The sequence below is a fragment of the Cuculus canorus genome, chromosome 10 (genome assembly GCF_017976375.1).
Source record: "Cuculus canorus isolate bCucCan1 chromosome 10, bCucCan1.pri, whole genome shotgun sequence".
In the NCBI taxonomy this organism is placed as follows: domain Eukaryota; kingdom Metazoa; phylum Chordata; class Aves; order Cuculiformes; family Cuculidae; genus Cuculus; species Cuculus canorus.
Genome location: NC_071410.1, coordinates 19,063,639 through 19,075,780, shown reverse-complemented (window position 1 = coordinate 19,075,780; position 12,142 = coordinate 19,063,639). Strand labels below are relative to the sequence as shown.

The 12,142-nt window shown below is 40.5% G+C and overlaps 1 protein-coding gene across 1 annotated transcript in view; it reads right to left on the bottom strand.

The window, feature by feature from the left end:
- AMMECR1 (AMMECR nuclear protein 1) overlaps window positions 1–12,142 on the bottom strand; it is a 106,367-nt gene that overhangs the window by 4,907 nt on the left and 89,318 nt on the right. The window contains exons 5-7 of the mRNA XM_054075549.1: window positions 10,376–10,490; window positions 5,649–5,739; window positions 3,870–3,966 (exon numbers count right to left, since the gene is read on the bottom strand). Coding sequence (XP_053931524.1) covers window positions 3,870–3,966; window positions 5,649–5,739; window positions 10,376–10,490 — 303 coding nt within the window. The remainder of the gene's footprint in view (window positions 1–3,869; window positions 3,967–5,648; window positions 5,740–10,375; window positions 10,491–12,142) is intronic.

The window sequence follows — 12,142 nt, the reverse complement described above, 5'->3', positions numbered from 1 at the left end:
AATCCCACTCCCTGCTCCTCATAGGACTGTCTAACACTAAACCATGTGTCTAAGAGCATTGTCCAGATGCTCCCTGAGCTCTGACAGGCTTGGTGACATGACCACTTCCCTGAGAAACCTGCTCCAGTGACAGACCACCCTCTCAGTGAAGAACCTTTTCTTAATATCCAATTGGACCTTCCCCTGATGCAGCCTCATTCCATTTCCTTGTGTCCTATCACTGGTGACCAGAGGGGAGATCAGCTCCACCTGCTCCACTGTACCCCTTGCTGCACCCCTTGAGGACAGTGCAGACTGCGATGAGGTCGCCCCTCATCTTTCTCTTCTCCAAAGTGAACAAGCCAAGTGATCTCAGCCAGTCCTCAGAAGTCTAGCCCTGGAGGCCCTTCACCATCTTGGTCACCATCCTCTGGACACACTCTAACAGTCTGATGTCCTTCTTATATCAAGGTGCCCAAATCTGCACACAGGTGGAGCTGCACCAGTGTGGCACAGAGCGGGACAATCCCCTCCCTCGACCGGCTGGCAATGCTGTGCTTGCTGCACCGCAGGACACAGTTGGTCCTTTTGGCTACTACGGCTCACTGTTGACTCATATTCAACTTGCCATCAACCCAAGCTGGCAGATTTCCTTCTGCAGGGTTGCTCTCCAGCATCTCATCCCCCAGTTTGTGTGTATAACCAGGACTACCCCATCCCAGGTGGAGAATCCTGCACTCGTTGAATTTCAGATGGCTGGTGACTGCCCAGCTCTCTGCTCTATCCAGACCTTCCTGCACAGCCATGCTACCCTTGAGGGAGTCCACAGCTCCTCCGAGTTTACCATCGGCAAACGTAACGTGCACGACTCCTGCATCCAGGTAATTTATTAAAACATTTAAGAGCACTGGCCTTGAAATTGAGCCCTGGGGAACCCCACTGGTGACTGGCCACCACGCTGATGCCACCCCATTTATATTTAATCCTTTGAGCCTGACCTGTCAGCCAACTGCTCACCCAACAAGTTATGGACTCATCTGGCTGTGTGCTGGATATCTTGCCCAGAAGGACACTGTGACAGACAGTATTAAAAGCTTTGTTGAAATAAAAATGCCCAACACCTACTGGCTTCTCTTGGTCAACCACATAAGTGACTTTGGCACAAAAGGAAATTAAGTTGCTTAAGCAGGACTTGTCCCTCATGAGCTGGTTATGGTCAATGACTGTTCTCTCATGTCTTTTTCAGTAACTCTGAGAACAAACTTCTCCATAATATTATCAGGCACTGAAGTGAGACTGACAGGCCTGTAATTACCAGGGTCTTCCTTCTTAAAAAATGGGACAACATTTACCAGCTTCCAGTTGACCAGGACCTCTCCAGACTCCCAAGACCACTGAAAAACAATGGAGAAAGGTCCCGCAATAACACGGGCCTGCTATACGTAACTGAAAGAGGAATGCAGGCCCCAACAATGAATATTTTGGGTATACTTGCATCACCACTGTCTGACAACAAGGAACACATTGCCACATTTACACTTATCTGTAGAAGTGTAAAATTTACACACAACCAACACTATTCCACGTTTCCACAAACTTCACTTCAAAAGACCTTGCATAAGAGATCTGACAGGTGAGATTTGGTGAATCCAGGTACAGCGATTTAAAATACTGTCAACCTCTCCTTTCTAGCATATTTTTCTTCTGGAGTTGGGTCTGGTTGTTCTCTCCTCTTTTAGGTCTGAAAAAACCACAACAGATGGCTCAACCACTTGGACTCATAACCCAACATAAGAGTTTAAACTTCTGTGGAGTTACCAACTGCAGCAATTACGGCAGGAAATATATTTATTTCTGTTGCCTTTTTGCCAGAAGAACAGAGCAGGACACCTTACACTCGCAGCTATTTTACTATCAGTGGACGTATTTCAGAGCACCAAAGGTGCCCACACTCATTTGATCCAGCAGCATTTGTTAATGATGTACTGAATTAACAAACAGCCGCCTGTTAATTTGCTGAGAGATTAGCTGCAGCTCCTCCTGAACTGATGTGAATAGTACACGGCACTCTGCACTTGAGTAAACTGGTTTGTGAATGAAATCTCCTGCCACTATGAAACTAAAACCATAAGCTTGGCAGTTAATGAAGCTGGTTGCAAGTGGGTCAAAGCAGGGCAAAGGCAGCTGGAGCAGAATCACATCTGCTCGTTCAAGCAGATGGAAGAGAAAACGCAGTTACTGTTCCCGTGCATTTTAGACCCCTACAACTGGTATGCTGCTTTCAGCTCTCCTCTTCAAAACACAGCCAGAACCACCGGGTATTAACCTGAAGTGAACACTAGCAGTACACTAGTATTGATCAGCTTAAAGCTTTACTCACACACAGGGCATTTACTTTAATATAGAGGCTTGAAAAATAAATTAAAAGTATTCAGCCCACTCTTTCCACAGGTTCTTTACTTTGTGTAACAGGAAGTTATTAAAATGAGGCTTTAAAACTGGAAATAGTTACTATTTTGATACTACTGTTTGCAATGTGTCAGCAGAATAGAATTATATGTCACCTCTAATATGAATGTATTTGTTTGCTAAGAAAAGCTTTGCCTTCTATCCAGTCTAAATATAAACTACTGGTAAGTAACAGCAACATTTGTAGATGAAGACGACAAATGTGGGAGCTGAAAAGAACCAAAATCTCAGGTCTTTGTCATATAAAAAAGCAGAAAGAATCAAGAGAATCCAAGTCTTTTCAAATGCTTGAAATGAAAGGATTTCATTATGGATAAGGAAGTAAACTCTGGCTTACACCTAGCTGCACGAGGAAGGCAGAATTTCCAAAGAAATCAGGACACAGAAACAGAAATATATACAACAATTTTAAAACTAATCTTGAGATCCTTTTGAGTCCCTAAAAGCTGATAAAAGATAGCAAAGGTGACTGTTTTGGACAAAGGATTCTAATTCTGTTAGTTGTATTAATTAATAGTATGTCCAGTGTGGCCTCCCTGAAAAGGACAAACAATCAATACTTCCTTATGATGCAGGATTTAAAAAAATCTTATTTCTCCAAGCATGGAACAGACAATTAGAGTTCAGCAGTTGTTTTACACTGCAAGCTTACAAAAATATGTGGTTTTAGAGGCGTTCTTATACATTTCCTCCACCCTTCACCATACAACTACAATATTACATGCAGAGTATCTGTTGCTAACTCTAAAATATTTTGGCTCCCACCGACTAAGAAGCCCTCAAGAACACATTAAAATAGCAAAATCAAAATACGTTTGTGTGAGAGAGTGGCAGAGATACTAAATTGATGTGTTCACTCCTGAGGATACCTGACACAGTGTAACTGGTACACTGACTGGCAAATCAGGTGCCCAGTTTGCACAGCTCAGCCCCATAAGGTAAGTGGCACCTGCACTCCGCAGGAGATGAGGGAGCCAATGCTCGCTTTGAGAACTGAACTGATTACTGTTCTTGTCCCGAGGGGCTGCCCTGAACTCCACAGCAGCACCGGAGCGCACCATCTGCTAAGGGCAAGCGATCCTCATGGACGGCAGCCCCTGAAGGTCCAGTTACAGCCCACGAACAAACTGTAAAATGCAAGAGCTAACACACTGCTACGAGTTTTGAAAGTTAAGAAACAAAATACACAGGTACCCCGATATTCACATACACTGCCTTTACTTTCTTGCCGAGTGCCAGTAAGCCCTGTGCAAGGCACAGATATTCTCAAAAGTCCGTACTGCTATTGTGAAAAGAAAGGAATCACTGATAATACACATAGCAAAGCTTACTATGAACATCTGAAAAAAGCACTTACCAGGAATGAACCCATCCCAGTATTACAAACCCAGGACTTATCCGTAGTATCCCGTGATGCATACCTGGTTAACTTTATTGTTTTCCTGAATTCATTAGTAATCGGAGCTTTGTAGCCTCCTTTCCTCAATAAGGAATCTATGGTTTGAATGTGGTCCCATCCTGTTGAATTTTACAGTAGTTAAAGTTAGTAGGATGTACAGCACTAAGACAAAATGGTGCAAAAACACAGTACAGAATGCTGCGTTACTGATAATGGATGTAATCTGCATAAACACAGAATATTCTTCCCTAGTAAAGAACAGCTGAAGCAAATAGGACACACAGGCTTTCTGCACACACAAAGTTCACTCTATGAGCAACAAGTACTTTTATTTTTGTAGCTGAAATATTTAAGTGGACTCACTATGCTAGACTAGGGGTGAAATACAAAATTAAGCTTTCCGGAAAGGTTCAGGTCACTTTATGCAATATAAATGGCTATGACAGGATGAAAAATTTCATTTCTGTATAAAATGAAACATAATTTAATAAACAAAAAACAATAAATAAAATAAAATTTTTAAAAGAATTATTAGTTGTGCATGTGCAGCGAACTTTAGAGACTAGACTTCTCCATAAACATCACTCAACTTTACAGTTTACTCCTTGTTCTCAATAAAATCTTCAAGGTATTCAGAACTCTATTTATTGAATTAAAAAAGCCTAATATCTTAAGTAGCTGTTAGACACCTTACTTCCAAAAGATGCCATTAGATTAATCACATTGTTACCTTAAAAATAAAGCGTAGCTTTGGGTACATAAAAAATACAAATGGGTAGATTTAGGTACTTTGAAGAGTCAGATTGCAAAGCGTGGTTTACTAAAGCCATATAGAAATTCAAACACCCACACCCTTGCCCAATTCCTGATTTTTTTAATTTTATTTTATGCATGCATAAGCGATCTCCAAAGGTCTTGGCAAACCCCCACTTGTGTAACTGGCCAGTCTTAGATTGCAAAAGCAAAAAATGCATCTGGGAAAGCTTCTGAACTATTGAGTGACTGTTTGGAAACAGATGAGTCTCAGGAAGGGTTTCCTCCTGTGCCTCAGCAGAATGACTCAAATATAAAAAGGAAAAAGAAAAACCCCAAATCAGCCCCAAAAAAGTGTAAATGCAAATGTACATAACCAAGAGACACTGCACACTGTCAAGCTTGGAAGAAGAAAACAGTAAGTGGTCACAGCTTAGTCGAAAAGATCATTATTCAACAAATCTACTATAGCTTTTTAAACTCACAAACTTTACTCTGTGCCTCTATTAAAAGGGACTTTAATAACATTACTTTGGACTATGATATTGAAAGGAATTCCTTTTCATCGATCAAAAACCCAAGAAGCCAATGTTTATAAAAGGAATTAAGCACTTGCAGAAAGTACCTAATTGAAAAAAATCAACTTGATCATTGCAAATTTAGGAATCGATCAGCTGTTAAGGTAACAGACCAGACATCCCATCACTTCTCAGTGTTTTTGCACTTCACTAATATCACAGCATAACAACTATATGAAAACTGGCAGCTTTTAACTGTAAAGCTGGCTGACAGCACTGCACCACCCCTCTGTATTTTATTTTCCTACAGCTACACTGTATTTATGGCTTCTTTAAACAACAGCTGCTGTTTACTGAACCCTATAAGACGACTGACACAGGCATGGAATTGGCATTTTATATAAGAGTCTTCTTACAATTAGATATTGCTCCATCATCTGACATGAGTGCAAGGTCAAATATTGCATTTGAGATTTATATGTACGCTTAAATTCTCCACCAGATCATATGAAATAAAGTGCAACAATGACCTTGCTCCTTTGCAACCTCCGGTAAGTAGGTGGCGGTGCGTTTTGATCCTTTTTCGTTGATGAACTCTATTCTAATGCCATGTACACCCACCTGCAAGAAATCGGCAGCTTTATTAGTACATGAAAAGAGAGAAGGTATAAGAGATTTCTAACATGATAAAACCCCAAATGCGAACCTTTCAGTGGTTAACACCATACTGCAAAGAGCTTCAAGAGGTGGTACTGATGCGAGTGCAGTCTTTCTGCAAGGTGTTCACCTTACAGCTTTGTAAGGTCAGTGGCAGCACAAAGGTGGTCCTCAGCGCCTCACCACTGAGCTTCACTTCTGGGCTGAAGGAAAGCCAGCTGAGATGCAAAAGTCATTCTATTTCTGAGTGTACCGTCTCCCTCTAACAATGTCAACAACATTGTTGCTGATAAAATCACCTGGTCAGCAGGTGGAATCTGCAGGCAACCAAACAGCTGGCAAATCTAATGATGCTTCAATTAAGAGCATTAATTTTGTTCAGAGTAACAACCAAACAATGAAAGGTTCATCACACGGCGAACTCGAGCCTGAAGCCTTCAAAATTTTCAGCTCATGTATGATGAGGAAAAGGAGATATCCCAAAGCATTCAGCTTCAAGCTCCTATTTCCATGCTACTGAGTACTCTAGCATGACAAAACCCCAGAAACCAGAATTCCTAGTGCCAAGGAGTTGGGTGCGTATAAAGCTGAACTACAAAAAAAAAAAAAGCCAAAGCCAAACCAGAAAGAGACCAGGCACCTTTACAGGGATTGTTTAAACATCCCTGTCTCCAAGGTACAATAGTTCTGTCGAGAGCACCTGCACTTGGAGCAGGCATGACGTAAAAGGTGTTCCATTGCCAGCATCTTTTTAGTTGCTTTTGAATTCTGTGTGTAAATCCAAAGCACTGGTAAATGGGCACCTTTGTTTTCATGCATAGCTGAGATGTTATTTCCATTTAAATCCAAAGTTCCCAACGTTTTATGTGGGAATTAACAGTTTGTGTTATAAAGGGTACCATGTTATTTGGTATTGCACTTCTTTTTGGACATAAAATGAATCAAAAAATGCTGTAATGGTTTTTCCAGTGACAACTTATTTTGCTGTAACTGCATACAGTCCAAATCCAACTAAGAAATGTTTACAAAGATCTGTCTTCTTCAACTAATGTATTTGCTTATATTAAGACTTTATTTTTTCAACATTTACCATCTTTATATGTGACACAAGCATGGGGAGATGGGAGGAAGACTCTCTCTTGTGGCTGGCCATGGCCTCAACAATTTTTCCCCATGAACCTAACATTTCTTAAACAAGAAAAATTACTTTTTAGACTAATCAGTTTAATTCACTGCAAATTTTATATGTGGTCTTTCATTACCAAACACTGCAAAACTGAACTTTCACAACATGGATCTATAATCACCAGAGAGATCAATTCTGTATACTCAGATGATGTAATTATGAACCCAAAGGGCGTGAAAGGAAAAAGAAATAGTGTCAGAAGCCAAGATCATCCTACCGAGTTTATTCCAAGTAAGTTTATGCAGCTGGTGATTTTGTAACTGTCTGCACTCAACTGCCTAAGCACTAACATCAAATATTTTCAGGTTTCGCACACCTTCAAATCCATCAGAATATCAGATTCTAAATTCTACACAACTGTTTTGCACAATAGCAATCATGTAGTATTCATGAAAACTAACCAGAAGCACCAGTGAAGTATTAAGTTTGATGCAACATTCAAGCAGTGGGCAATTGCATCGCACTGGGTGTTTCCCATTAACCATTTTAATGGACTTTTAGGCCCATGTCTGTAGAAGAAAAAGATGTAGAGCAAAATGAATAAGGCAACACAATAAATCAAACGATACAACGGACTGTTAAAGACTACATGTGAGCGATGGGAGGTGGAACCTTCAAACACTGGATACACACTTAGTGAGAGACACCAGGTTAGTTAACACCAAGGCTTCTACTAACCCCGCGGCCCAGTCAGAACTGTGAAGTGAGTGAGCGGCTGCGTGATTCTTTGTGGCTGGCTGGGGTTAAAAGCACAACAACTACATATCCAGAACTTGTGGATATAAAGTTCATTTATTTACATTCCCTTTGGGATAGGGGCAAACACCCCACCCCCCACCCCCTCCGAATGATTTGCCAAGCACCTCTGGCGCTTGCTAGATTATTGCCCATCATACCTCTCTCTATATATATCTCAGTTGGGTATGAAAAAATTGTTCCAAAACCCACCCAAAACCTGAAGTTAAAGCAACTCTCATGTTCAACTGTTCTGATCCAAAGTTCCAGACACAGTTATCTGTTCCTCTTGTACTGACTCTCCAACCACACTGAGAAGAAGAAATATCATTCTTTGTTGGACTATCAACATGGAATTTGTATAAACATCTAAAACATCAAGTCTTGTTGAAATTTAAGTGTCTAGTCCATTGTAAATTATCATCCAATAATCATTCTGTTCAGTTTTATCTACCGCGCTGAAATCTGTAAGAGATCTGCATGCAATTATCACTAATCAGTTTAAGATGAACTAATTCTGAACATTTTTTCAGAAATACATTAGGCAGATAACAAAGACTCTGTTCCAAGAATCCACATGGGATACCGCAGAGCTGGAGCAGTCCAACACCTCTGGGGTGTTACAAACAACTGCCTCCTGAAGTTCGCTCAAAGTTTGCTGTTCTCCTCCACTCAAGGCGAGAAACGCGGGTCCACATCCAGCCCTGCCTGCCAGCACGGCGGTTAAACTGCAACAGACGCTGCTAGCCCCGGCCTCTCTGTGCCACCAGTGCACGCGGACAGGTAACCCTGCGGTGAAGCACAGCAGGCTGTTTTGGACTCCGGCTCATCCTTCTACTGACTCAGGGTTGTTAGCTCAACCTAGAGAGAGAGCTATGAACACTTTCAAACAAAAATAGCTGGCCTAGAACTTGGACAATATTCCTTATGATAGCACATAATGCAATAACATTCCCCTTTATTTACCTAACCAGCACTATGGGAGCCACTGTACACAGACTGCTCTGGAAACAGATTAAGCAAACATTGCTACTTATTAGAAGCTGACCCCACTTTTTATTAGTGGAATTCTACAGCTTTTTAGCCTCACATTATAGCAAGTGTGCTGGATTCTTTCCAATCATCTTTAGTAGGGCTTAAATATTGCATTCTGATTTAACAATCGGAGACAAAAGATTACTTGGGAGAGATACTCCCTGCTTCATGACAAGCATTCTTTTTTTAATGAGTCATTTATTTACATACATGGACTCGCTGAGTATCATCCAAAGAGAAGAAATTACTGAGATGAAGATTCTTTCTTCTCTGTTCTAAAGAATATGAGCTGCTGGTGCTGCTGCCCTTTCAGGAAGGAAAGAATTTCCACAACTCTTAACTGTACTAACTTTGTCAACAATAAAAAGCCACCTTTCAGTCAACATTGTTGGCTACAACCGTTTAAGCTAATATTTAAACCAGCGCACACAGGCAAAAGGCCTTTGTATCAACACAGCAAGCCCGTACAATTCTGCAGATTTTACTTTACTGAAGAACAGCAACTTCAGGGCAAAGATCTCTTTCAAGGCATTTTAAGGAAGAGCCACCGGTCAGTTCTAGTTATTTATTACCCTTTTGGAATTACAGTAATCTTTTCCAAAAAGTTTTTTATAATTACATACAATCACAATGTTTACGTTGTTTTAATAAAAAAATGGGGAAGGGTCTGAATAAGCAAGACAGGCTTTACCCTCTAGCAAAAAAACCCCAGAGATTCTTAATTAAATTAATGAGAAAATAAATTAAAAAGTTGGTTATTTGCTATAACATGAAATAGAGGGAACGAGTAGAGGCACTTTGCTTTTCTCTTCTATGTTTCTAGAAAAGAAGCACACAGGGGACACATTAAATTCTTTGAAATTGTGATGTACATTGCAGCCAAACTCTCTCAAGGCAGCAGAGCCCGTAGCACCACACTGTAAGACCTACAACATGATCATACCTTATACATGCCGCTTCTGGGATCTGAATCCACTCACCGGACCTCCTGACTGTAGGCTTATTCACTCAAATTGCAGACTTACAGTCTTCACAAACCAAACAGAAGTTCTTTCTAAAGGACCAGAGCCATGACACTTCGCAGCAATCTATTCCAACCATCCTACCTGCCTTCTTTTGAGGTGCTGCTAAATGTACACACTCCCCAGTGCAACAGGAGATGCAAGAGTATCTGCATTAAGGATCAACAGCAAAGCTGGAGGCACCCTGAGGCAAGAATTACAATATGTACAGGGAAAGAACAAACTAGGAAGGAGGGCAAAAAAGATGAGCTCAAGGAGAATGGAAATATGGATCTACCATATCTCAGCAGTTAGCTATGCTGCAAGAGAGGTCTCAGGGCACCATCACTCAGATATCATCTTGCTCAATGGAGTCTTAGACAAACACAACTCTGTAGACCACTCTTACATTTGAATGCATAAGCGGGCAAGAAAATTTTATTCTATTTTCATGGCTCAGACTTTTAAGGTGATGACAGTTCTACCACAAGGATCTTTTGAATCTGTGCACAAAACAATGTGTAGAGAATGCAAAACAGTGACAACTACATTAATACATGCAGAGAATTTAAATGGTGTGACTTCTGCTATAGATGTTCATGGTATCAAAGTAATTTTCTGAAAAGATATCTGACATCCTTACCTCCCAGTCCATGTAGTCACATACATCTTCAAAGTTAGTGAGTAGAGACACTGAGCAGAAAAGCCGTGGTAGCTCATCCCTCGTCATTGGGGGGAAACGACTATCTTTAAGGGCACTGTTGAAGACAAAACACAATTTCAAAGGATTTTTTTTTTTTTTTTAAGTTCAAGGATCTAATGAATCAACTGAAGAGTATAAAGTGCAAAAAATATCCTGATGAAATGATGACCGGTTTGATAATCCAGTTGCCAGTGTAACACACTGATCAACGTTCCCAAGTTTTTCCTTAGACACTTATTTCAGTTTCAGTTCTCCGCGGGCCAGCCAGGTGGTGCTCTGAGGGTCACTCCCCCTGAGCTGACTTTGCCACTGGGACAGTCTTAGCAATGAAGACGCAGAGATTATCTGGAAAAACTTACAAAAGCAATAGCTTTTCTATCTGCAATTTAGTGAATCCCCTTCAAAAAGGATTAAACTATACAAGATAATGTAGAGGGGGAAATTCTGTAGTCTGCAATAATCAAAACACGTAACACAATAAAACTGTAGAACTTCACTGTTCAGTGAAAAAAAAATCCAAACAAGCAGAATATTCTCCAAAGAGTAATATTCACACTTACTAGCAGAGGTGAAACGGTTAAACATCCAAGGGTTCTAAAGAACTGTAAACCTACAGGACTTGAAGATATTCTGCAAAGCAGAGGTAATGATTAGTTGCAGGGAAGCTTGCCAACAGCTAAGCTAATCCTCAGGCTGACATACCCCATTCTGTAGACAAACACACACCTAATGGGGTAAAATTCAAGACAAAGAGGAGCTGTCTGCACATTCCAGCCCAAAGCAGTGAACAGACAGTAAGCAGTACCACAAGTAAGAACAGTTGTAAAAACCTACTTGCCCAAGCATGGTTAAGAACCTGTTAAACTGGAAAAGGGAAGGTTAAAGCAAGTATGGTATCTCATAACTTTTTATTCTCTAATTGTCTAATGCAAACATGCTCATCTCCAATGAAAACAGTGATCTGCTGACTGAGCTTTGTGAGGAGTAGAGAATTTAAGATTAAGAGACTTGCTAAAATACTACAAAGTTCTCCATGTGTCTCATTGTTTCATCTACCAATTAGGCAATTCCTACTCGTTTTACTTGGCATGCAGCCAGCGTTGCCATTAGCTGATATAATTACAGCCATGGCCATGGTGTTTAGAATACAGCTCAAGTCTCTGCATCAGGTACCACCGTTTTATATAAGGAGTAGAATAACTTTATTAAAGCAGACCAAAAGAGGGCACATAAGCAAAAAAAGTGAAGTTTAGCTAGAGGAATCATCATATGTATAACCAGAAACTGCTTCCCATCATGAACTAATACTGTATGCTGAAGACTTAAACGAGAATCTTTATTATTCTGAGGGTGAGGGCAAGGAAGGATTTTTTTCCCAGATATGCTACAATTACAAAAGCAACACAGTACTGGAATTTGCTTTGGTATTTTTACATTAAAAAATAGGTAAGAAAATTCATGATATAATTAAGGAACAGTGGGCCTATGCTACCCATTATTGAGGATTAATTTTCCAGGTAACCCCAGGTAAAGATGCCATAGATAAGAGAGAAGATGTTGGGGCAGTAAGTAACCGGTCAAGATAAATATTCTGACATTTCTGTAGGATAGACAGGCCTACACAGACCTGTGAAGAGCTGGGAATGCTAAGGAGATTTAAAGCGTTATATCTATCATATTTAACTAATGACTTTCACTGAGGGATTA